General features: G+C 41.7%; 1 protein-coding gene across 6 annotated transcripts in view; it reads left to right on the top strand.

The window, feature by feature from the left end:
• The window catches only part of LOC109937880 (CCR4-NOT transcription complex subunit 3), a 46,735-nt gene extending 21,105 nt beyond the window's left edge, over nucleotides 1–25,630 (top strand). For 3 of the 6 annotated variants that reach the window (XM_048617520.1, XM_048617518.1, XM_048617517.1), the window contains exons 12-19: nucleotides 147–289; nucleotides 714–822; nucleotides 1,429–1,585; nucleotides 8,994–9,096; nucleotides 10,659–10,857; nucleotides 20,379–20,511; nucleotides 22,598–22,723; nucleotides 25,174–25,630. In XM_048617520.1, coding sequence (XP_048473477.1) covers nucleotides 147–289; nucleotides 714–822; nucleotides 1,429–1,585; nucleotides 8,994–9,096; nucleotides 10,659–10,857; nucleotides 20,379–20,511; nucleotides 22,598–22,723; nucleotides 25,174–25,272 — 1,069 coding nt within the window. In that variant the 3' untranslated portion in view covers nucleotides 25,273–25,630. Of the gene's footprint in view, nucleotides 1–146; nucleotides 290–713; nucleotides 823–1,428; nucleotides 1,586–8,993; nucleotides 9,097–10,658; nucleotides 10,858–20,378; nucleotides 20,512–22,597; nucleotides 22,724–25,152 lie in introns of all 6 variants that reach the window. The other 3 variants (XM_048617516.1, XM_048617519.1, XM_048617515.1) reach the window with 1 other exon arrangement.
• The last annotated feature ends 1,789 nt before the right edge of the window (nucleotides 25,631–27,419 follow it).

Below are 27,419 nucleotides of genomic sequence, written 5' to 3'. Positions count from 1 at the left end.
ATGCATTCTATAAATAGAATAGACCAGGTAGGTGGCATTAGGGAATCAGTAGCCTGCTTGAACAGTAGATTGCTGAGGCTCCCTCCTTTGATTTGTCCAGTAATTTGAGTGAACAGTTTATCATTAATGTTTCTTCTGCTTTGCAGGACACAAGGAACAAATTCAGTTTCTGCCTATGCAGCAGCTGTGGCAGCAGGAACCACCACAATCAATACCACCAGCTCATTCCAGTCAAGACCTGCCAATGCTGTGCCCATTCCCACCAGCAAGCAGCAAAACGGAACTGCAAGTATGTGCTTGCTCTCACTGCAGTTGTTTAATGTGATAAGTATCCATTTTCATTGTTTCTCTGTAGGCCTTCATGGTGTAAAATTGAATAGCAGTGTCCATTGCATTAACCTTTCCCCTCTAGATCCAATCTTGTCTGATAGGCTAAAAGTCTCTTGTGATGAGTCCCACATCAAATCCATTTATGATAGTCTCAAGCCACAACACAGCTGACCCTAATTGACACAGTTGGGGAGGTAATGAGTTTTCAGACTGGTTCAGAGAAGAGTTTTCTTCTGAAATTTGGGCTGACGTGTTATTGGAGCATGTTGACCCTATAAGGTCTTTGTAGTATTTCCTGAATACATACTATTTAGGATGTAACTGATCCTGCACCTATTGTCTGGGGTGATGCTTAGATTGAATTCCATCTCTTTTGATTTCAGGTTATAGTGCAGTGGTTGCTGAGAACAGTGTGGAACATCAGAACAACTACAGTCTTCCTTCCAGTACAAACAGCCAGCCAACTGGCTCAACACCAATACAGAATAATGTGTGAGTACTGCAGTACAAGCTTGTTCTTCAATACTTTGCATCAGTTCTGTGGTAAACAGCAGTAATACAGTGAGCAGACTGTTTCATTAATTTCTCTAATACTGTTCTCGCCATCTTCCTCACAACATCCTGATCGAATAATGCTAGGTCTTTCAGAACCTGACCAAAGAAAAGAGGTTTTGCCATAGTTTTATATTAAAGAGCTTGAGGATCAGATACCCCTGTGTGGTTCAATCCACCGGAGTTGTGAAACCAAATCCATCACAACTTGTGCCTAAAATTTAATAATAACCTGAAAGCTGTTATAGTTGCCCCTCTGGGTCTTCATGTGACCCAATTTGCACCTGGATGACTGATTCTTTCTAAACTGGCCTTGCAATCTGATCAGTTGTTAGGGTGGGATTTGTATATGGAGAGCAAACTTACAAAACCTTTGCTGAGTTTGTGGCAGCCTCTGCAAATGAGACATACAATTGTCTGTGATGTACTTGGCTAAATGAGGTGATTAGTTGATGTAGATTAGAATGAATACAACATCTTCATGCGCTGCCATAAAGTTTTCTTGATCTAATTTATTGATGATAGCTTTAACTGTGTGTCATGCAGAAAAGAGCCAGTCAGCGTATCTGTGGCCAGCACAACGAACATCATCCCTGTGCTTGCAGCCAGTCAGGTCAACACTCAAGCCTCAAACTTCTCTGATCTTAAACCAACACCAGCCCTGATGAATGGCCCCTTACCTTTCGTCTCCCAGGATTTAAAGGTAAGTACAAAATGGGAGGAGATGGGCCAGGTGAAGACATTCCACAATACTATTTTTTTTCTTTCACAGGCTGCATAGTCCAAGGAGATGTGTGCTGTTTTCCTGACTGCCTTCAGGGGAACCCTGTGTTTGTTGCTATACCTCGGTGTCCTTGTGGGATGACATTCTCATCAGCTGCTCATTGTGGTTATCACTGTGTGAAAATGGCAGCCATCATCCCAAGCAGCATTCCATTTAAGCTGTGCCACTGTGTCTGCATACAGCAATCTGTGAGCCAACCCCATTCATGGCTTTGGTTTCCATGCTGTGTGTGGACCTTGGAGGTCTGCAGAGAAGGAAAAGATAGCTGGAACGCTGATCTTGAACTCCATTGAATTTAATCAGCCTTGTGACATCCTTTTATTTGGCAATCCTGGTGCTGATTTTTACTTTTTGCCAGGTAACAAATAGGAGCAAAGGTAGGCGATTTAACCCATTAAGCTTGCTCCACAATCAATAAGATCGTGGTTCATCTGAATATGGTCTCAACCTTTCCTTGTAAGACAATTCCTTCAATCTAGGAATCCGCCTATTGAATCTTTCCTGAACTGCTTCCAAAGCAGGTGTATCCCTCCTTAAATAAGGAGACCAGAATTGTACACGTACAATCTCGCCAGTGCCCTATGCAGCTGCACTAAGACTTACTACTTTTTATAATGTATTGACCCTTGCAATAAAAGCCTATGTTCTGTTTCCCATCCCAATTACTTACTGGACCGGCATGCTAACTTTTTTTTTGTTAGTCCTGGTCAAGGGTACCCAGTCTCTCTGCTGCAGCATTCTGCCCTGTCTCTCCGTTTAAATATTCTGCTTTCTAGTCTTCCTGTCAAGTGAACAAGCATGAAATTTTTTCATGTTTTTCATTTCTTGCCGGCTCGTTTATCTGATCCTTTTGACTCTTCACATCCTCCTCACACTTGACTTTCCTATTTACCTTTATATCAAGTTTAACTACAATACAGAGATAGTAGGAACTGCAGATGCTGGAGGATCTGAGATAACAAGGTGTAGAGCTGGATGAACACAGCAGGCCAAGCAGCATCGGGAGCAGGAAGGCTGACGTTTCAGGCCTAGACCCTTCTTCATAAATATTTCTGAAACGTCAGCTTTGCTGCTTGGCCTGCTGTGTTCATCCAGCTCTACACCTTGTTATCTCTTAACTACAATACAGTCTGCTTTCATCTGTATCGTTAATATAGTTTGAGTAACCCTCAGTACTACAGCAGTTAGTTTGCCAAGCTGAAAATAACCCATTTATGCTGTCTCCAGTTAGCCAATCTTCTGTCCATGCTAATATCACCTCTTAGTGAATTCTTTAGTGTACTGTACGTGCCACCATATTGAATGCCTTTTAGAAATCCAAATACACTACATCTACTCGTTCCTTTTTATCCACCCTGCATTTTACATCATCAAAGAATTCTAATGTAAAATTTCTCAAGCATGGTTTCTTTTTCATAAAGTTAACAATAAAATGATTCTGCCTAATTTGTATTTTGATTTGTCCTGCTACCATATTCTTAATGATGGATTCTAACAATTTCCTATTGACATATGTTAGACTAATTGTCTATAGTTTCCTGCTTTCAGTCTCCTCTTTTCATTGAGTAGTGAAACTTGTGATTTTTCAATCCACTCTGACCTTTTCAGAATCCCAGAGAATATACATTTAATAGCAGTGCTACACCTGGTTGATATGCCACACACTTGTCTTCATAGTGCAACTGGTATTGCAACTCCAAAAAAAAAGCATCAGGAAAGCTGGACTGAGTTAGTATAGTGTAGTAAGCTGTCTCCATTTTGCACGTTATTCTCTCCTAATTGTTTTTAAGATGGCATAATTCAGATTTGGAATTGCATTGGGATTTTTGCAACCTAGGGTGTGTTGAAACTGTGGTACATGATCTACTCAGAATTTGGATATTTAAAAGACTGAACATGTGCTTTCAGTTAATGTGTGGTCAGTCACATTGTTAATATCAATCCTTATGGCTAAGAGGTGTTGGCTCTTAATTGGCTGAGCGCATATATAGGGACCACCTGTAATATTGAGGATGGTGACGGGAAAGGAGCTGGAAGACTAAATCAATGAAGGTGTCTAGGCTTCCTGTCTTAGTGACTGCTTGGATTTGAATTGATACTTTCAGGCAAGATTCAAACCTCTATTTCTGTTACTATAGATCACAGTACTCAGACTGTCATCAAAGAAAGCTCTTATTTGGATTTGATCGAATGTGTAAAGTCCTTTTGCTGGTTTTCCAAGAACTTTCAGTAATGTTTAGAGCATCAAAAATGTGTAAAAAGGATGGGAGATAAGGTGCCATGTTAGTCTTGTATATGCTTGGCTTAATTCCATATCAAATTTTCAGCAACTTTCTGATCCCTTGGGGTGGCCTTGAATCAGAAAAAAGTGCCCAGAAGATGTATGCTCACGTATGTTGCCTATAGGCCAATGAAGTTGTGGTCATCAGTAGGGCAGAGAGCTGTTGTGTGGCCTGCTAGAGAGGCCATCTTGCAAGGAGGAAAATGTCTGAAGCCCTTCAGATCTTTTGTCTAGAAGTGAAGTTTCTGTTTACTACTTTTGTCTTAAACTGTTCATGCAATTGAAGATTTAACTTTTCCATCTAAAAACCGATGTGCAACAGATGATGTAACCTGTTATGCATCTTGTGTAATCTGGTTCCAACATGAGAAGAAACAAAGGAAAAATTAAATGTCTGTAGTCACTACTAAAGGGACTATTTTTACACCTAAAGGTTGTTCTTTTTCCAGTTAACTTGCATCAAACGCAATGCTTAGTATTTTTTCTGAGGTTTTATTATATTTGCTTGTAATTCCTCTGAAAAGGGTATTCTCAATGTCAAAAAGCTAACCAGAATCAGCAATATCTCATCTTCCTGTCTCATGCGAGCATGACTTGCTTTCTAAATGTTCAACACAGTTGATAACGTTATAAGTGTTAATAGTAAGTCTCCCACCAACCTGCCTCATAGTACTTTAACATTGAGAACGTTTGCTCAATTTAGCGCTCAATTCATTTCCACAAATTTCAAGTGTTTCATATCATTTATTCGTATTTAGTAATTTTTGCCATTTAATCAATAAATGTTTGAACGTATTATGACCGATCTTAAATTTTTCAAATACAGTTTGACATAATGCAAATTTAGAACGTCTAACTTGATGTGCTTTTTCACAAGGTAATTTCTCTTGCATGCTGTTGCTGCTGAAAAATCTGCACTGACCACGTGTATGGTTTGAGTCTGAGACTTGTGCAGTTTACGTTTTTGACTTTATCACTATCCATTATTGCAAGTTCATGTCACTAGACTAGTAATCCAGAGGCCAGACCAATGTTTTGGGACATGGGTTCAAATCCTATGGCAGCTAGTAGAATTTAAAATTAATAATTCTGGAATTTAAAGACACAGATCGTAAAACTACCATAAATTGTCATTTAAAAACCCATTTGGTTCTCTCCCTCCTTTAGGGGAGGAAATCTGCTGTGCTTGGTTGTCCGGCCTATGTGACTCAGACCCACGACACTGGTTGTCTTTTGACCGCCCTCTGAAATGGCCTCAAGCCGCACAGCTCAAGGTCAGTTAGGGATGGGCAATGAATGCTGGCCTTACAACCAATGCCCATAGCTGCAAGTTTTCTTTATTTTTTCAGATGCTCTATGAACAGAATCTACAGCTTTTATTTGGATATCATCAGGATGACTTGGTTTCAGACCTCCTTATAATCTTTATCCAAGCATGGACAGACAGCTGAATTCCAGAGCTAAACTGAGTGACTGCCCTTGACATCAAAGAGCCTTAGTAAAATCGATGGAAATTGGGCAACGGCCACAACCAACCATCTTAGTTTTAGGATTTTGCTACAGGACTGCCTACAGGCCAGGCATCTTCATCACTTCCCTCCTTCCCTCCATCAAAAGGTTAGAAATGGGGATGTTCAATATTTTGCACCAATCTCTGAGAAACTGAAGCATTCCATGACGGCATGTAGTGAGTCAGAAGTACGTGACACCAGGTTATAGTCCAACAGGTTTATTTGAAATCACAAGCTTTCAGAGCGCTGCTCCTTTGTCAGGTGAAGGAGCCTGTTGGACTATAACCTGGTGACATGTAACTTCTGACTTTGTCCACCCTAGTCCAATGCTGGCACCTCCACATCATATGAATTAGGACCTTACCACTGATCAGCACTGGCTTGAATCTCGTCAAGTAACATTCATGCCACTCAGTGATAGGAAATGACCATCTCTAGCCAGAGTGTATGGCTGAACAGATTAGAGGCAGGTAATTTTGCAGTGAGTAACTCCACCTGTGACACCATTTGGAGAGGGTTCAGAAGAGATCAAGAAGGATGTTGCTAGGACTGGACAGTTTGAGGACAGGAATGTAGGGGTTGAGGGGTGATCTTCATTACAAAATAATGAGGGACATAGATAAGGTGAATGGCAAAGGTCTTTTCCCTAACGTAGGAGAGTTCATATTTTTAAATAGGGGCCATATTTTTAAGGTGAGAGGAGAAAAATTAAAAAGGGACCCAAGGGGCAACTTTGCCATACGGTGGTTCGTGTGTGGAGTGAACTGCCGGAGGAGGTGGTAGATGCAGGTACAGTAACAACATTTAAAAGACATTTAGACAGGTTCATGAAAAGGAAAGAGCCAGAGGTATATGGGCCAAAAGCAGACAAGTGGGACTAGTTTGGTTTGGGAAACTTGTCAGCATGGATTAGTTGGACCGAAAGGTCTGTTTCTGTGCTGTATGACTATCTAAAAGGCACAAAGCCAGGAAAGTAATAGAATATAGTCTGCTGGATGAGTACAGTTCCAACTACACTCAAGAAACTCCACCACTCAGCACAAATTGGCCCCCTTGATCAGCAGTACATCCGCCACTGGCATGTAATGACTCGTTGTGTGCTGTATTCCCGATGTGTTACAGCATCTGTTGAAGCTTCCTTCAACAGGTCTTTCCCAAACCTGTGACTTCTGCCACCGAGAAAGGCAAGGGCAGCAGACAAGTTGGAGCACTTTCTTGTCAAGTTTCCTCCAAGTCTCAAACTTTGAAGTTGGAATTACGTTCTCATGCCTTTACTGTTGCTGCATCAAAATTATGGCACTCCCTTTCTAACACCACTGGGTTTAGCTACATCGCAGTATACTAAAACAGCCAAAATGGAAAGAGACCATACAACCTGTCACGACTGTGCAGGCCCTCTGAAGGAAGCTCTCGCGTGAATCTGCTTTCACCACACTTGGGTGGTGCATTCAAGTCCAAACTAGTGACTGCATGGAAAGGTTTTTTCCTCATTGTCATTGCTTCTTTTGCCAGTTCCCTTTTAAATTCATGTCGTCTGATTCTCAATGAAGACTAGCTGTTTTTCTTCCATCTACTCTATCCAATCCCGCAAGATTTGAAAGATCGCTGTCAAATCTCCTAACCACCTCTTCTAGAGGAGACCAATTCCCAGCTTTTTCAATGGGCACATTCACGTGAACGTCACGTGGACTGCAGTGGTTCAAGAAGGAAAATGGTAGGTAGAAACTTCAAATTCGAGATGAGCAACAAGTACTATTCATAAATGCTATCAACAATGCTCCCATCCCAAGAATGAATTCAGAACTCCATGCAAGTATATATAGAAGCATCGAATTATCTAATTTGTTAATTGCATATCAACACTAACCCTTTAAAAATGCCAGAAATAAGCCAACAAGTCTGCTTTGGACAATAAAAATGGCTGATGAAACTCAGCCTGGCAGCATCTCTGGGCAGAAAGCAGAGTTAATGTTACAAGTCCGATGACCCTTCATTAGAGCAGTGTATCTCAGAAGGTGACTGGCTCTGAAAATTTGAATGCCTAGTATCTTGGATTGATTCGTAGTACAAATAATCATCCAATAAAGATTATTAGGCATTGCCAACATTGACAGACCTACTAAGAGGAGTTTGATTGGTGTACATGAGGACTTGCCTACAACATATAAAAGTCGATTTTACCATATTGTCTGTAAAATTCTTCAAGCAGCATTTCCAGAATGCCATAGAGTTAACATTGTGACGGCAAGTGTAATCTCAGCTGCAGAAATTAAACTTGTCCGTATGGTTGTATTGAACGAACATAACCTGACTTTCTAGGTATTTTTTCGTAGTTAATATTGCAAACTAAATGACTTCAGTAATTGCTTAACATACAGAGGAGTAATTTTGTAATAAGCATTGGGTTTCTGCATAGTTTTACCTAAACTAGTCAATGAAGCAGTCCAGTACTTCATGATGGTTGCTAAATGTTGCAGCATCGCTTAAATTCAACATCAGAAGCCCCTACTTTAATGTTTTTCATGGCCTATATGTTGAGTGCCATTTCTGTCTTGACATGTTGGATTCTTTTTTGTTTTTTCCTTAACCTCTCAAGGAAATTTCCATTTTTGTTTCTGGACTCTCAAAGATGCTTTTTTTTCTCTCTGATCTGTCTGAAGTTCTGATCGAGGATTTAGCATCCTGTGGTCATTGTATTTTTTTTTTGATGTAATCCTCAAACTGAGGGCCATCTTGAGCTGGATCAAGTTACCATTTGAGTTATTACAGCCGAGTTTTAAACCAGGTGGTTTTACAAGTTCAGCCTCACTCTTTTGAGGAGGCTGTACATGAAAAGGCCTGGCAGCGGTTTTTGTTTGAAAGGGTAAGGACTGTTGATTAGAATGTTGGGGTGTGTTAGGTCATAATCTGTGCATCTACGAGGGTTGTATTTTAAAGATAAACTCCAGATCATGCCCAACTCGCAACTAATTCAGTGTGGTTCTCTCTCCCAGTGACCAGCTTGTTGCAGCACCTTATTCTTCCAAATGGTTTGTTTCATGTTTTTATGGGGAAATTTGTACTTTTTGTGAATAAGCAATTTTTTTAACCTTGGCCCCTCTTTCCACCTCTCAATCCACTGCCCAATTTACTACTTAGTGCTGATTCTGATCTTGCTTGCTTCATTCTTTGCTCTCCTTTCTGGGTGCTCCATTAGGTAGCACTGTTCCTTTCAGGGATCCATAATGGGACTAGAATGCAAAGTCTAGCTTGATGCTGCAGCATAGTGCTGAGAGGATTCTGCACTGTTGGAAGTTCTGTCTTTCAGATAGTAATTGGCATAAAAGATTGTGACCCTGTTCAAAACCCATTCCTCAAGTGGTACCAGAAGGATCAGATTGATCTTAATTGTTATTAGCAGGGTGATACTGTGTGCAGAAAATCACCTTAAAACCACTTCAGACTATTCATTCTGTGGGGCAATTCAAAAATGTTTGATGTTTTAAGTTTTTACCTTCTGTCCATTTTAACCTGTACTTAATTTCTGCTCATACAGCAGGCTCCAGAGACACTCAGCTCTTTAAAAAGCATGGCAGAACGAGCAGCTGTGAGTGCAGGATTGGAAGAACAGGTTCAGTCTTTGCATTTGAATGAGAGAGGTGAGCAGTTGCCTACTAGCCATTCTCTAAAGGGTATGGGAGAGGAGCAGCATGTTTAATGTCATTCTTATTAGCTCTGGTCATGTGCCCATGGGCGGTTGGGTCAAATTAGCACACCGCGTGCCTGTAGTTGAGAATAGGGAGAGTTAGCTGGCTGGGGCAGAGGGTTGGCGAGCTAACAGCAACTGGGAGGGCCAGCTGAGTTAGTTGACCGCAGAGGTTGTACGCAATAATTATCTAAAATAAAACAAGAACTGTGGCTGGTAGAAATCCAGAAGCAAAAATGAAGATTGCTGGAGAAACTCAGAATTACTGGCAGCATCTGTGGCAAGACAAAGTGTTGACATTTCGAGCCCAGTGAGTGATTCATCTTCAGAACCAGACTTGAAACGTTAACCCTGTTTGTCTCACCACAGATGCTGCTAGACTGGCTGAGGTTCTCCAGCAATTTTTGTTTACACAATAATCATCCTCTCTTTTGAGTTGAGACATTGACACAGTGAAAAATATCAGTTTCCGAAAGGTAAAGTCGCTGGCTGTATGTTAAACTAGATCTGTATGGAGTCCAATCTGTCCATAATCCACAGGAAAGCACATGTGAGTGGTCTCTATGTAACCCATCATGTCTAACTGAGGGAAAAAAAGTTGAGAAATTTAAGAACACCTCTGCCATGTTCAGACCAATGTTTGATTATCCTAGCATGCAGCCCATTAATCCTGCTACCCTGATGCTGCATGTCCAGTTCTTTTTGTTTTAAAAATTAACATTTGCTCTTTAATACTCCCCTGTAATGTGAACTAGGGCAGCACCACCTGAGCAATAGGATTGCAAGAAACTAGACTAAGGTGAAGAAAATACCTGGATAACAAAGGAGCATTGTGTCTGGTTTAGAAGGATGACTTGCTATTGTTTCTTTAATCTATTTCTAATTGGAACTTCCCAAAAAGTACATTTTAATAAAGGTCAAATTTAAAAAGAGATAATGACTGTATTCAAAAATTTGCAATCATATGAACAATGTATGGAAAATCCAGCCAAGGTTAGCATTTTACTGTTGCATTGTGCAGTCGGCAAGACATTAAATTGTCCTGCAATGGTATCCTGGTCTCTGTGCAGTTGGTTGATGCCCAGCTTAGCATTGACTCTTCAGTGGGTGGCAGACTGAGATCTAGGGCACATTCAGCTGCTTTCTTGTAGCTCCAAGCAGCCGCCTCAAAAGCAGTCTAGTTAGGAGCTGGGAGCAGCTTGAGTAGTGTAGGAATGTTTTTTAAAGAATGCTTGATTTATGTTTGGGCCATGAAATTAAATATTGACTGGTGATGAACTTGATTCTCTTGATGTGATTGTGGTATTTTGGTCGGTCTTTGTGGGTAAGACGTGGTTTGTTCTTTCAGTTATGAGTTATTTGTATATCTAACCTCATGATCAGACTGGCTTCTGGCCATTTGCATCCATTGTTAGTCATTCTAGGCAAAAGATAAAGTTGCTCTAGACTTTAAATGGTTCCAGTGTTCTATTTAAGATATGCGTTAAAAGTAGTGGGATTTTTTTCCCTCCCCAGATCTCTTCAACACTCCATCAGCACAGAGCAACTCAATGACTTCTAATGTTCCACAAACAACAGAAGTTCATCTTCAGCCAATGCTGGGTGTGTGCCCTCTGAGCCCAGTACATCTATCTAAGGACCAAGAATACCAGCTGCACATGGTGGAATCAGCCTGGCTTCATATGCCTCATCCATCAGACTCTGAGAGGATACGGTCAGTAGCAGGTCGAGCTAGAAAAAGATGAATCTAGGGAATAAGCTATAAAATGTTTGTCAGCTTGGTATCTACTTATGGGTTTGAGAATTAATTGAAGCTATGCTCTTTGAACAGTGAGTCTGTTGTATTTTGTACTCTACATCCCAATAATTCTATCTGTTTTCTGTGTAATGTTTAGCATGGTGGTTACTGTAGTTATTGGAATAAGAACTGAGTAGATAAACTGAGAAATGAACACTTTGGATATTTAAGAATTCTGTTTTCAGTGGCTGCTTGTAAAAACAAATCTAAATTCAAGTCTTTTATATAGCTTTACTTTTCAACACGTTATAAATTGTTTTTCTGCTCGCACATTACATGGAGGTAAAATTGTCTAAATATCATCAGCCTTGTCTGCTGATCAATCTCCTTGATTGCTGCATAAGATTTATAAATAATTGGACCATTCAGCTCTTTCAGCCTGATCTTCCATTCAGAAAGATCATGGGCAATCTGATTATGGATTCAATTCCATAGTTTTGTCTGCCCTCCGTAACCCTAGATTCCCTCGTTTATATAAAAGTTTATGTAAAGCAGCCTCCATTAATTTTTTGAGGAAGAGAATTGCACAATCAACCAACCTTCAAAAAGTGGTCCGCTCATTGCTGTTGAAAAGTACAATCTCATTTTCTTAAACTGTGCCTCCTAATTGTAGTATTCCAACAAAGGGTAATACTACAATTGTTCTGAGGAAAGATCACTCGACCTGAAACATTAACTCTGATTTCTCTCCACACGTGCTACCAGACCTGAGCTTTTCGAGCAACTTCTATTTTTGCCCCTTGGGAATTTGTTTCAAAAGATCACTTATGCTGGCCAGCCAGCAACACACACATCCCACAAGTGAATACAAAAAGAATTTTTCTAAACTCTAGTGGGTATTAAAATTCTTGAGTCTCTAACCCTGGCTTTCACCGGCGGGTGTGTGGTGAGGACGCGAGCCAGGGTGCTGTCGGGAAGGTGAGCTTTTTCATATAAAAACCTGCCTTGTGCAGTAGCAGTGGGAGTAGTGAGGAACTAATCTATTCGGGCATTGGCTAAACCCGAAACACCACGTGTAGCATCTCCCACCCGTCATCCTCCTCTAACCAAAAAAAAAGACTGTGTGGAAGGTCGGTAAGGTAAGGCTTTTTTTTATTCTTCTGGAAATCTAGAGTAGAGGGAATGGAAGCTAGGGCAGTTGCATGTTCCTCTTGCAGGATGTGGGAGGTAAGGGTCACTGCTGGTGTCCCCTCTGACTTCACCTGCGAGAAGTGCAGATTATTCGGGAGGCTGAGGGGGTGATAGAGAGGAGTTATAGGGAGGTTGTCACATCCAAGGTACAGGAAGAAGGTAGCTGGGTGACTGTCAGGAAAGGGAAAAGGGAATAGGCAGACAGTGTAGGGATCCCCTGTGGCTGTTCCCCTCAATAAGTATACCGTTTTGGATACTGTTTGGGGGGGGACGACCTACCAGGGAAAGGCCATCGCGGCCAGGTCTCTGGCACTGAGCCCAGCCCTGTGGCACAGAAGGGAAGGGGGGAGAATGGGGGATTCAACAGTAAGAGGCACAGACAGGCGGTTCTGTGGATGCGAATGAGACGAACGGATGGTGTGTTGCCTCCTGGGTGCCAGGGTCTGTGATGTCTCGGATCGTGCCTTCAAGATCCTTAAGGGGGAGGGTGAGCAACCAGCAGTCATGGTACGCATAGGTACTAATGATATAGGTAGAAAAAGGACTGAGAATGTGAAAAACAAGTACAGGGAGTTAGGTTGGAAGTTGAAGTCCAGGACAAACAAGATAGTTATCTCTGGATTACTACCAGTGCCATGTGATAACGAGGTAAGAAATAGGGAGAGAGTGCAGCTAAACACGTGGCTACAGGGCTGGTGTAGGAGGGAGGACTTCCATTATGTGGATAATTGGAGCACATTCTGGGGAAGGTGGGACCTGTACAGTAAGGACAGGTTGCACCTGAACCAGTGGGGCACAAATATCCTGGGATGGAGGTTTGCTCGAGCTATACGGGATGGTTTAAATTAGATTGGCAGGGGGTGGGGAACTGGATTTGTAATTCAGAGGATGAGGTATTCAGCCTTCCAACAGACACAACAGGGAGTGAGGTTGTTAAGAAATGCGGTCGATAAAGCGTAATTGTGGACACAGGGATGGTTTGAAGTGTGTATACTTCAATGCTAGAAGTATCAGAAATAAGGCGGATGAACTTAGAGCCCGGGTCAGTACTTGGAACTACAATGTTGTGGCCATTACAGAAACTTGGGTAACTCAGGGACAGGAATGGTTGTTGGAAGTTCCGGGATTTAGATGCTTTAAAAGAAATAGGGAGGGTGGTAAAAGAGGCGGGGGAGTGGCATTGCTAGTCAGGGCTAGCATAGCAGCTACTGAAAGGCAGTTCGAGAATGATGTGTCTATGGAGTCAGTTTGGGTTGAGGTCAGGAACAAGAAAAGAGCAGTCACTTTGGGGGTTTTTTTACAGACTCTAATAGTTGCAGAGAAGTGGAGGAGCAGATTGGGAGGCAGATACTGGAAAGGTGCAGAAGTCACAGGGTTGTAGTCATGGGTGACTTCAACTTTCCAAATATTGATTGGAAACTTTTTTGTTGTGATAGTTTAGATGGAGCGGATTTTTGTCCAGTGCGTTCAGGAAGGTATGTATACAGTATGTAGATAGACCAACACGAGGAGAGGCCACTTTGGATTTGGTGCTTGGCAATGAACCGGGCCAAGTGTTAGACCTGTTGGTAGGAGAGCATTTTGGTGGTAGCGATCATAACTGTTATTTTTACAATAGTCATGGAAAAGGATAGGTACATACAGCAGGGTAAGATTTATAAGTGGGGGAAGGGTAATTACAATTCTGTTGGGCAAGAACTGGGTAACATAAAATGAGAACAGATGCTGTCAGGGAAGAGTACTATAGAAATGTGGAGATTGTTTAAGGAATGCATTCTGTGTGTGCTTGATATGTTTGTCCCTAGCAGGCAGGGAAGGTGCAGCCAAGTGAGGGAGCCTTGGTTCTCGAGAGCTCGAACGACTGGTTAAGAGGAAGAAGGATGCTTATATAAGGTTTAGGAAACAAGGAACGGAAAAGGCTCTAGAGGGATACAAGTTAGCCAGGAAGGAGCTGAAGAAAGGGTTTAGGAGAGCTGTAAGGGGGCATGAGAAAACCTTGGCAGATAGGATCAAGGAAAACTCCAAGGCTTTTTACATGTACGTGAGGAATAAGAGAACGGCCCTACCCTTTCTCTGGCCAATCAAGGATTGGAAAGGGAATTTGTGCATGGAGCTGAAAGAGATAGGAGAGGTCGTTAATGAGTACTTTTTCTCAGTATTCACAACTGAGAGGGACCTAGTTGTAGGGGAGGACAGTGTGAAACAGGCTGGTAGGCTAGAGGAGGTCGATGTACTGGGAATTTTGAGGAACTTGAGGATAGATGAGTCCCCTGGGCCTGATGGGATTTATCCAAGAATTCTATGGGAAGAGGTTGCAGGGTCTTTGGCGGTGATCTTTTCGTCCTCACTGTCCACGGGTATAGTGCCAGAAGATTGGAGAGTGGCAGACGTCATTCCCTTGTTTAAAAAAGGGAATAGGGATAACCCCGGAATCTACAGGCCAGTAGTCTTTCTTCAGTGGTGGGCAAATTATTGGAATGGGCTCTGAGAGATAGGATTTATGATCACTTGGATAGGCACAGTTTGATTCATGATAGTCAGCATGGATTTGTGTGGGGTAGAACATGCCTCACAGACCTTTATTGAATTCTTTTGAAGAGGTGACCAAACATGTGGATGAAGGTAGAGCAGTGGATCTGGTATACATGGATTTAAGTAAGGCGTTGGATAAGGTTCCCCATGGTAGGCTCATGCGGAAAGTAAGGAGGCATGGGATAGGGGGAAATGTGGCAGATTGGATTCAGAATTGGCTGACCCTTAGAAGACAAAAGGTGGTAGTGGACGGAAAATATTAAACCTAGCGCTCAGTTACGAGTGGTGTACCACAAGGATCTGTTCTGGGTCCTCTTCTATTTTTGATTTTTTTTTGTTGTAAATGATTTGGATTTTAGGAGTGGAAGGGTGGATTAGTAAGTTCGTGGACGATACTAAGGTGGGTCGCGTTGTGGATAGTGTGGCTGTTCTAGGTTACAAAGGGACATTGATAGGATGCAGAGCTGGGCTGAGAAATGGCAGATGGAGTTTAACCCTGAAAAGTGTGAGGTGATTCATCTTGGAAGGACAAATTTGAAAGCAGAATACAGGGTTAACGGAAAGATTCTTGGCAGTGTGGAGGAGCAGAGGGATCTTGGGGTTCATGTCCACAGTTCCCTGAAAGCTGCCACCCAGGTGGATAGAGTTGTTAAGAAGGCATATGGTGTGTTAGCTTTCATTAATAGAGGGATTGAGTTCAAGAGCTGTGAAGTTATGCTCCAGCTATACAAAACCCTGGTTCGGCCACATCTGGAGTATTGTGTCCAGTTCTGGCTGCCTCATTACAGGAAAGATGTGGAAGCGTTGGAAGAGGTGCAGAGGAGATTTACCAGGATGTTGCCTGGAGTGGAGGGAAGGTCTTAAGAGGAAAGGTTGAGAGAGCTAGGGCTTTTCTCTTTAGAACGATGAAGGATGAGAGGTGACTTGATAGAAGTGTACAAAATGATCAGAGGTATAGATAGAGTGGACAGCCAGAGACTTTTTCCTAGGATGAAGGTAGCTATTATGAGAGGGCATAGTTCTAAAGTGACTGGAGGTAGATATAGGGGAGACGTCAGAGGTAGGCTCTTTACTCAGAGTGGTCAGGGCGTGGAATGCATTGCCGGAGAGGGTAGTGGAGTCGGCCTCGTTAGGGGCATTTAAGCAGCAATTGGATAGGCATATGGATGATAGTATAGGGGTAGGGGTGGAGGTTAGATAAACCTTAGGTTTAGGATAAAAGTTCGGCACAACATCGTGGGCCGAAGGGCCTGTACTGTGCTATGTTCTATGTTAACAGGCAGGTGATACAGCATTAAGACTCTCGCCCCACTGCAGAGAACTGTCTATCCTCCTGATTTAACTGTCTCCTCCTAGCACCACATTGCTTTTAACTTCCACCTTGAATGGCTTCCTGCAACATGGTGTCATGGTCAGGTCATTCATCCTCTTTGGAATTTTTGGTTTCATCATTCAGGCTGCAAGAACCTTGAACCTGTTTAGCCATTGCAAAGGCGGAGGCTCCATCCGCTCCAATTTTCTTGATCCCCGTGCTTGCCTTGCTTGCAGTGACGCCCTCCTGCCTCTCATCACAGGCAAAATTAGAAGACTGCCTCCTGGAACAAAGCATCTGGGTAACTAACCTCTCCTTGATGCATTGCATTGACACCAGTTGAGATAATGAGCATATGCAGGGCTAAACTTTGTGTTCTCAGCCAGCAACACCACATCCTGTGAATGAATTTTTAAAAAAAACTTTGTCTCCAGTCCTCCTCATGATCATAATTTCAATTGGAGAAGAATGTTAATTGAAATACTGTTAAGCGAGATAGGCAATACTCACTAACCAATCTAATAAGCTTTATTATTGGTAAACCTCTACTGATAAGCCTTACAATAACTAAAATTACCCAAGTCCTGAAAGAGAAATTAGAAAGAAATGCACCTGGCAATCAACTCCGTTTTCTTCTCCCGTTTCCCCTGCATTCTGCAGAATGTGGTTGGTCCCCTCTGGAACGACAGTCTGGACTTGAAGGTTTGTCTCGGTATCTTTTATTCGCCCATTCCTCAGTTGCTGACCCCCTGTCGTGGGGTGGTGCTGAGGTGTGGCCATGGTATTCTGGATAATTGGAGACCATTGGTGCACACTGTCATGGGTGTAAGAGGTGTTTAAGAGATTCCTGTTTTCAGCAGCCTTCATTAGCTGGTGTGTGACTGTTTGCTAGCTTTGTAGCTAAATGAGTCATTAGAGAATGAGAGGGGCAAGATTTATGTCTGTGTATAGCTGGGTGTATTAGAGATTATCAAAGAACAATACAGCCCAGGAACAGGTCCTCCAGCCCTCCATGCCTGTGCCGATAACTTTGCCCTTTGTGTTAAAACTGTCTTCACTTACAGGATCCGCATCCATTTTTTTCCCCACTGCACCTTGAACCTCTGCCTAGTAATTGATTCTTCCCCACCCCTCCGGGGTAGGGGGTGGTGGCTGGTGAGAAAGATTGGAAAGTATGAGACTATCTGTGCCGTTCACAATCTTTTAAATTTCTATCAGGTCAGCCCTCAACTTCCTGTGTTCCAGTGAAAATAAACCCAGTTTATCCAACCTTTCTTCATAGCTAAAATCCCCCATACTGGGCAAAATCCTGGTAAACCTTTTCTGTACCCTCTCCAAAGCATCCACATCCTTCTGGTAGCGTGGTGACCAGAACTGTATGCAATATTCCAAGTGTGGCCTAACTAAAGTTCTATGAAGCTGCAACACTTTTTGTTTATGGTTGTAGTCTATGCCCCTTCTAATGAAGGCAAGCATGCCATAGGTTTTTTTTTTATACTACCTTTTTGTAGAGTCAGTCATATAGCATGTAAACAGACCCTTTGGTCCAACCAGTTCATGCCAAACAATCCCAAACCAAACCAGTCCCACCTGCCAGCTCCTGGCCCATATCCCTCCAAACTTTTACCATTCATGTATTTATCTTTTAGATGTCTTTTAAATGTTGTAATTGTACCAAATTTGTACCAGTTCCCCAGGAAGGTCATTTCACATATGAACCACCGTCTGTTTAAAAAAAATTGCCTCGTGTCCTTTTTTAATCTCTCCTCCTCTTACGTTAAAAATGTGCCCCCTAGTCACACAATTATTAACTCTATCTATACCTCCTTATTTTATAAACTTCTATCATGTCGCCTCTCCACCTTCTACGCTCCAGTGAAAAATGTCCCAGCCTATTCAGCAGTTCTTTATAACTCAAACCTTCCGTACCCTGCAACATCCTGGTAAATCTCTTCTGAATCCTCTCCAGCTTGATAATATCCTTCCTATAACTGGGTGACCAGAACTAGACACAGTATTCCAGAAGAGGCCTCACCAATGTCCTGTACAACCTCCATATGACTTCCCAACTGATATGTTTGAAGGCAAGCATGCCAAGTGCCTTTTTAACCACCTTGTTTATATGTGATGAAAACTTCAAAGAATTATGTACCAGCACCCCTAGGTCCCTCTATTCTATAACACTACCCAAGGCTCTACCATTAATTGTATAAGCCTTACCCTTGTTGTACCAAAATGCAGTATCTCGCATTTATCCAGATTGAACTCCATCTGCCATTTTTCAGCCTATTGACCCATTTGATCAAGATCCCTGTGTAAACTTAGAAAACCTTCTTCACTGTCTACAATGCCATCAATTTTGGTGTCATCTGCAAACTCATTAACTATGCCTTCTATATTCTCATCCAAATCATCTATATAAATGACAAACAAAAGAAGACCGAGAACCGATCGGATCTCTGTGGAACACCGCTGGTTACAGGCCTCCAGTCCGAAAATCAACCCTCCACCATTACTCTGTCTCTTGCCATTAAGCCAAATATGTATCCAATTGGCAAACTCACCCATGTGACCTAATGGAGCCTTGTCAAAGGCCTTCCTAAAATCCAAATAAATAATGTCTACTGCTCTGCCATCATCGATCTTTTTGGTAACTTCCTCAAAAAACTCAGTCAAGTTTGTGAGACATGACTTACCTTGCACAAAACCACGCTGACTATCCCTAATTAATTTTGCCCCTCTAAACGTCCATAAATCCTATCTTTTATAATCATCTTCAACAATTTACCCCCAACTGAAGTCAGACTCACTGGTCTATAGTTCCTCGGTTTCTTCTTACAACCTTTCTTAAACGAAGGTATAGCATTCGTCAACCTCCGTCATCCAGGCATGTCACCTGGTAGTTATAGGTGCAAATATTTTTGGAAGAGGAATTGTAATTTTCTCCCTTATTTCCCGCAACGTTCTGGGATACACTAGAGCAGATCCCAGAGATTTATCCACCTTTATATTCTCTATGACCTCCCAAACTACCTCTGTAATGTGAACTATTTTTAAAACATCAAAATTTATTTCTGTGCATTCTCTAGATTCCATTTCATTCTCCACAGTAAAAACTGACACAAAACAATCATTTTAGTATCTCTTCATCTCCTGGAGGGTCAACACAATGACGACCTCTTTGATCTTTGAGGCCCTACCCTCTTTCTCAATGTATTTGTAGAATCTCTTTGGATTATCCTTAACCTTATCTGCCAGTGCTTTCTCGTATCCCCTCTCTGCCTTCCTGATTTCTGTCTTGAGAATGCCCTGTGCTCTTTATATTGATTTTGAGGTTCAATTGAACTAAGTTGTCTATATCTGAAATAAGATTATCTTTTATTTTTGACTAGAACCTCAATATCTTCATTCATCCATTGTTCCTTAATCTTACCGGCCTTACCCTTCACTTTAACAGGAACAAATGCCTCTGAACTCTTGTCATCACACTCTTGAACACCTGCACTGCCACCTTCAGTGATCTGTGGACATGCACACCCAGATCTCTGTGTATCAATATTCCTAAGGGTTGTGCCATTCACTATATAATTTTCACCTGTATTTGACCTTGCAAAATGCATCACCTCACATTTGTCAAGATTAAACACTATCTGCCATTTTTCTGCCCATGCCTCCAACTGACCTCTGACATTCCTCCTCACTATCCGTAACTCCTCCAATCTTTGTTTTCCACAGACTTACTAATTAGACCAGCCTTGTTTTCCTCCAAATCATTTATGTAGACCATGACAGCAGAGATCCCAACACTGATCCCTGTGGAATACCACTCATCACAGCCCTCCATTCCAAAAAGCTTCTTTCTACTGCTGCCACGAGGAACCTTGTCAAAGGCTTTACTGAAGCCATGCAGCATGGAAACAGACCCTTCAGTCCAAACTGTCCATGCCTACAGCTGCTCTTGTGGTTAGTGGCAATGTTGATTTGGGATTCATTGGACCTTTTTGTCCAGAGTTTCCCTGATAGTACGTTCATTGACCTGTTTAGCTTTTGGACTTGTGTAGAAAGGGAATTTGTAGGTGAGGAGTTGGAGTATTCTAATGTCTGTGGATTGGTTTTTGCTTGTATTGAATACTCAACCTTTTTAGGCTGCAGTTGTCATCTTTTTGTATTTTGCAGCCAGTGTTGGAACAGATCCCAAGTTGGATAGGGACAACATCATTTAACACTGAAACGTGAATAGATTTTGGTTCTCGTTTTTTGGCATAACTGTGACCCTAGGATTTTGCCAATGTCCACCAAGTTAAACAATTGAGTGGTTGGATTTTTTGAAAATGTAATGGCTTTTCTGCCTAATACTTTTAAAAATACTTAAAGTGCCTTTGCTATGGAAGTGTTACTATATCAGTTCAAATTTCCTGTTGTGGACAGTGTTTTAATTTGTTTTCTGTTTTGCTCCCCACAGACACTACCTCCCCCGCAATCCATGTCCCACACCACCTTATCACCATCAGATTCCGCCAGTCCATTCAGACACTTTGGAGTTCTACCAGCGATTGTCCACGGAAACTCTCTTCTTCATCTTTTACTACCTAGAAGTGAGTATTGGTCTGAGCTGGTTTGACCATGTCACAAAGCCTTACTCAAGGTTTTCTGCTGGAATCCTGCACTGGGTGTGCTTGGGTAAAACCAGAACTGGGCCCATAGACTTAGCAGCAGCTGAAGGCAATTCCACACTGATCTAACCAGATCCCATTTACTATTATTTTCATCTGCTCACAATTCATGCAGCTGTCCTCAGACTCTCTGGTGTGGAAGCCCATTGCCAGGGGTTTAACACTGACCCATAAACCTTTGCCCAGGGTTATGTTGTTAAATCATCCAGATAAGTCCCTTTGATTAGTTAACTGTCCTGCCAGCACACAGTAGCCAGGCTACCACACGAAGAATGGTATTTGTAGGGCTCCCATAACCCACTTACTTCACAATAAGTCTCCCCCTTTTGAGATGAGAAAACATTCCTATGTAGAAAAAGGAAATAGATGTAAGTTCCATTCTTTAAGGAGAACTCTGGCATGGAGGGTGTGTCAAATGTGCCCCATTCCTCTGCCCCCATTTGTTATATTCACATTCTGCCAGGAGCAATTTCTCATCTCGATGCCATGTCTGTTCTTTGTATCCTCTAGTTCAAACTGCACTATAATTTAGCAACAGGCATTAAAGTTTAATGTTTTTCAGCTGCAAACATCTGGTAAGCCTGCACTGAAGGTTTGGTGTTATAAAGCCCCATATTGTCTCTAACACAACTCTGCCTATTCCAGTGCTGTTGATTTGTGCAGTTAGTTCTGTCGATAAACATGAAGCTGTTTAGTATAAATGTCCCAGCAACTTTTTTTGTTTTTTGCTCTCAACTTAAAAATTGACCCATACAGCTCCAACCTTTTTCAATCTGTTGCATTAACAGTGTGCACTGTTGGATGCACAGCACCAAAAACTCATGACACGTTTCAGCTTGAATTCTAAAACATTTTTAAATGTTTGGATCTTTTTTAACTTCCTTTCATTACGATCTTCAGCAATTTATGCTGAGAATCTATCCCCAGGTGTATAGTGTCCTATGTGTCACCTGCCTGTCCTACCATTTTGTGCCTGTTTATAACTGGTGTTCATTAGGCCAGTTGACAATAGGTGCATCATCACAGCTGAGCTCAATCTGCTGACTCAGCATTACTCTACACATGTTCTAGTGGTAACATGGAGCTGCATTTCTCCACCCAGGTATGTGCATTCCCACCCACTGCAGACTACTATTGTAGTGCCTATGGTCAAGTGTAGCAAATCAACAAGTATTGTTTGGCTCAGGTTGCATGAACCTGCATTTTTGAAAAAATAAATATTACTGGAAACTTGGGCTATAATCGGGTTCTGATGTTTTTCATGTTTTTTTTGTTTGAGACAATGTAACCGAGTATTATAAATTTATGAATCCAGTTTCAGTTCCTAGTTCGATAGTTCACATTTGTACAAGTTACAGTTGGTACTCTAGCTGCGGGGGGAGAGAGTGTTCACTGGGCGGTGATTTCCCCTGAGATTGGTCAGTGGAGGTTCAGGTGAAGATGTTAGGCTACTGTGAGTCCCTTCACATAATTTGAAGACACTTGTTTGAAACACGCGAGGACCTATCTTTTATGGGTTTGTTCCTCAGGCAATCAACATCTTCAGGAGGGGAGTCTGAAGAGGAGACAAGTGGTGGGCATACTAAGAATCAGAGAAGCTGGGAATGTTGTTTACAGAACTGAGGGAGATTTAAAAGAACTGTTTAGAATTGTTTTTTAAGTAGTTTGGGAGAAACTGTTTCCATTGTCAGGTGCCTCGGTAACCCAAGAGTACTGATTGGAAAAGAACTGATGAGCTTTATTTTTATAAAGCTAGTCATTGTGATCTGGAATGTGCTGGCTAAGGATGGGAGAAGATGATTTAACTGCACTTTCAAAACACAATTGGATAAATATTTAAATTGGAAATTAGCAGGGTCATGGGAATCCAGCAGGGAAATGGGACAATTTGGAAAGCTTTTTCAAAATAGCTGGCATAGGCATAATCGGCTGAATGGCCTCCTATGCCGCATCTTTCCATGAATTGAAGCAACTCTGCTTTCAGCCATGTTTTATTTCCTTTTGCTAGGGGACCAAGTCCCAATATTTAGCTGCTAAAGCTTTGAAGAAGCAATCCTGGAGATTCCACACCAAGTACATGATGTGGTTCCAGAGACATGAAGAGCCAAAAACTATTACCGATGAATATGAACAGGTATGGATCACTTCTGGGCTCTCAATCTGTCAATAGGACCGATTTCAGATCATTTGACCTTGAACAGATACTTGTGAAGAAATTTGGCTGGTTTTTGTGCAGAGAATTGTACTTCTAATGATTCCATACATTTCATCTTGTGCTTATTCACTTGTGTTGCGGGGAACAGAGAAACCTGGACTACTACTTACAGTAAAGAAGGTTAAGGGAGATGGAATAGAAGTGTTCAAGTTTGGGGAATTTTGTTGAAGCAAATGGAGAGAAGCTAGTGCCATTGGCAGAATAGCCAGTAATCAAAAGGTAACGACTTTTGGCAAAAGAACTGGACGGAGAGATGAGGGGCATTTCTTTTGAATGAGTTGTCTTAGACCATAAGATAAAGGAGTGGAATTAGGCCATCCCAGCCCATCGAGTCTACTCCACCGTTTGCTCATGGTTAATATGTTTCTCAACCCTATTTTCCTGCCTCCTACCTATAATACTTGATCCCCTTACTAATCAAGTATCTCTGTTTTAAATAAACTCAATGATTAGGTCTTCACAGCCTTCTGCTGCAATGAGTTCCACACATTTGCCACCTTCTGGCTGAAGAAATTCCTCCTTGTCTCAGTTCTAAAGGGTTGTCCTTCACTTTGAGGCTATGCCCTTGGGTCCTAGTCTCTCCTACTAGTGGAAACATCTTCTCCACATCCATTCTATCCAGGACACTCAATTCTGTAAATTTTGATGTGAATCCTTCTCTAAGCTTTGAGTACAGACCCAGAATCCTCAAAATATTCCATCTGTGGTCTGACCAGAGCCTTATACAGCCTCAGCCATACATCCCTGCTTGTATTCTAGCCCCCTTGAAATGAATGCTAACATTGTATTTGCCTTACTGACTGCCAGCTGGACCTGCATGTTAACCTTCAGAGAATTCTAAATTAGGATTCCTAAGTCCCTTTGTGTTTCAGATTTCCAAAGACTTTCCTGTTTAGAAAATAGTCTATGCCTCTATCCTGACTGAAGTGCATAACCTTGCACTTTCCCACATTTGTATTCCATCTGCCACTTCTTTGCCCACTCTCCTAGCCTGTCCAAGTCCTTCTGCATCCTTCCCACTTCCTCAACACTACCTGTCTCTTGTCCTATGTGTCATCTTGATCAGAGAAGCATGACCACAGTTAGTCAGTGGAAGCAGATTCATGGATAAATCTTCAGGAAACAATAAGAGTATAGTGTGTGACTGGCAAGTGGATTTAATTGGTATCTCTTTCAAAAAGCTAGTATTGATCCATTGAGCTGAATGGGCTCGCCCTGTGCCGTTTCTCTAACTTGGGTTTGCTCCTGTGAAAGTTGAATGCTGCAGTCTGAGGTATGTGGCTCAGGTTGTTGAGAATTTGTTGCAAGTCTGAAGTTTGGCTCTTTGTGTAACCAGGGGCACCAACAAAAGCGTTTTTTGTGTCTTCAGGACTGAGTGCTGCAGTAATTGTGGCACTGCTCTAGGAATGTGGAATAACTTATTGTCCTTATCTTTGCTTCCATCTGAATATCAAAATTGCATTTTTCTTTGAACTTTCTTCTTGCTGTAAGACCTTTTGAAACATATTTGGGATTGAGCTTTCTGTCTGTCATCTGGTTAACTGCATCTCTTCTGTTCCCATGTGCACAGTGAGTTTTTTTTTTTCCCTGATACAATTCGTTATCTTGTATAATGAGAGTTTAAATATTGCCAGACCTAGGGTGCGGCACGGTAGCTCAATGGTTAGCACTGCTGCCTCACCGCCAGGGACCCGGGTTCAGTTCCACCCTCGGGCGACTGTCTGTGTGGAGTTTGCACATTCTCCCCATGTCTGCGTGGGTTTCCTCCGGTTTCCTCCCACAGTCCAAAAATGTGCAGGTTAGGTGGATTGGTCATGCTAAATTGCCCATAGTGTTCAGGAATCTGTAGATTAGGTGGGTTATAGGGGGATGGGTCTGGGTGGGATGCTCCAAGGATCAGTGTGGACTTGTTGGGCCGAAGGGCCTGTTTCCACACTGTAGTGATTCTATGATTTACACCTGTAGGTGAATGATGCAATGATTGTGTGAAACCATCCACCAAATTGCAGTCAGTGAAAGGAGAGATGCAGTGGGTTTAGTGTCTAGTGGGCTGAGAGTTCTTTGGCTGTATGTTAGGGTTCCTGTGGTTGTGTATTGGACAAGCTGTAATAGTGTCTGGATTTCTGATAACTTTGATTAAGTAGACATCAGTACTTGTCTGAATTCCATTCCCTGATAACTGAGCCCTGTGTACAATGGGCTCTCTAATTGGAGACCTGCAAGTTAGGGATTATTTAAGTATTGAAATAGTTGATCCGAAAGGGTTGTGATAAAGCAGACTAGTCAAATTTTAGAATCTTCATAACTTTGTAAACTTATGCCCCGTGCGGATGTTTACATCTTACTAGGCTTTTTTTCTGACCCAACAGGGAACATACATTTACTTTGACTATGAAAAATGGGGCCAGAGAAAGAAAGAAGGCTTTACGTTCGAATACAGATACTTGGAGGACAGGGACCTGCAGTAACCAGGACACATACATCCTGTGACAGGGTGGAGTTCTCTTCCCCATGCTGCTGATTGACCCTCAGTAAACCAGTGTTGGGCTCCCAGTCTGAACGAACGAATGAATGAACGAACACATGCGCGCGCGCACGCACACGTGCACACACACGTTCTTGGAAGAGAGCTTTTGTTTAGAGACCTTGTATAATTTTGAGGAAAAAAGAAAATGAAAAAGAAATCAGAAATGTTGTACATCATGTATTTTGTTCTAACCTGTGCATAAGATATTGTATTGGAAAATACTTTGTCAGGAATCTGTACAGTTCTGCGTTTAAAAAGCAGTTAGTGCTTGTATGAAAAAATAAAACATTTTTCATGTACATTTTGTGGATGTTTATTCAATTCTTGAGGTTAGAGCTTTTTTATTGGCTGTTTGGGTTGTCCACTTGTTGGACTCTAAGATGAACTTTGCATTTTGCTTTGGGCCATAAAAATCTGTATGTAAGTGTCTGTATAAGATCGGCTGTTGGGGCATCTGTCTATCTATTGGTCTTGCCTGATGTTAGCCTGTGCATTGATCTTTGATCCCATCTGAGACACCACATTTTTGTCCATTTCTCCTCGGCCGCAATAAGCATTCTCCCTTTTGCAGGTTTGCCCCCACCTTATTTCCAATTCACCCACCTCAGTATCAGTCCCATTGGTCTTGCCTTCATCTTGTGCTAGCAGTAAAGCTTTTGTTAAAATAGAGAATCGAGGAAGCATCAATATAAATATCCCCAACAAGGGGGAATAGAGAAGGGCAATATCCACTGTCATGGGACTATATTGTCATTGCTGAATATATACAGCAACTCTGCAATGAGATTCTTGCATTTTTGGATACTAAGGGACAGCTTGATAAGTGAAAGAAGCTGGAATTATGGATCGTCAGCTGTGATCTAATTAAACTTTGCAGAAGTCTTGCAAATTCTTCATGCTGCTATTTTTAACTTTGTGGAAACTTCCACTGGAAATTAGCTAGAGGGAGATACAGGCACAACTGTCCACTTTCCTCGAATTTAGATCCCTATAGATAAGTTTGACCTTGCTATCAGAGTTCTCCTGTTGTTTTCTTACAATCTTACCCCCAAAGACGGAAAGGATTGGTGTGGTGTTGAACTAAATTACCCTAAGGAAATTCTGTCTCATTTACTTTCTCAAATTTCTTCATGATTTTAAAAGTTTATTAAATCCCAGCCTTCCTTGCTTCAATGTAAACTGTATCTTGACTTTGTCCTTCCCAGGCCATTGTATCATCCTGACAAATATATTTACTGTCTGGCATAAATGTCCTTTAAGTGTAGCACTCAAAGTTGCACACAACTTGCAAATGTCTCCTAAACTGAGAGATCGATCTTGTGTTTTATATGAATGTATTGTTTTATTCTTGCAGGATTCACTTCACTTTTTTTTAATTAAACCAAGAAGTTGTTAGACATGTTCTGTATTTATCTACCTGTCCATATATAGCTACATTACTTGTTTTCTCTCAATATAACTTAAGCATACTGAAATGTATCTGCTGTCTACTGCATATGCCACTAATCTGCCATCTTGTGTGGACCTCATCAACAAACCGTCTGTCTTATGTTTTTATGATTAAGCTTCTTGAGCCTAAATCAATCGTACACAGAGACTGGCAACATGCCTCCAATCTGAGCAACTCTTGTCTACTGACTTATTATCCTGATCTAAACTTCTGGGATAAATAGATCAGCATCAAAGGGATACTGTTCAGTCTGTGGACTCTGAATTACAGCCTGTTGCAGAATCAACCACCATCAACTTTAAAGATCTGTTTCCTTAGCTTACTTCCAAATAAATAAATTACATGCTGTTACTCTCTACCCTTGGCCCCCTGTCTTGAAGGTGGTAACTGATCTACTTAATTAAAACTGTTCTTTTTCTTCTTTTTACTCCCCAGGCTGAGTTGAGCATTCTCATTGCTTTCAATTCTGTAACAACGGTTTTTCGATTGGTCCAATTCTGTTGAGTAGTCAGCAGGGTAACAAGGTAACACATTTTTCTACTCTAATACAAAAACCAAATGCTATCGTTTCTGGAAATGCAAAATAAAAGCAATACAGGTGATTATAAGGTTATCGACCTGAAGCATTAACACTGTTT

The sequence above is a fragment of the Rhincodon typus genome, chromosome 37, assembly GCF_021869965.1.
Source record: "Rhincodon typus isolate 14 chromosome 37, sRhiTyp1.1, whole genome shotgun sequence".
Taxonomy (NCBI): domain Eukaryota; kingdom Metazoa; phylum Chordata; class Chondrichthyes; order Orectolobiformes; family Rhincodontidae; genus Rhincodon; species Rhincodon typus.
The sequence above is the reverse complement of the archived record's forward strand: the minus strand, read 5'-3'. Positions and strand labels throughout refer to the sequence as shown.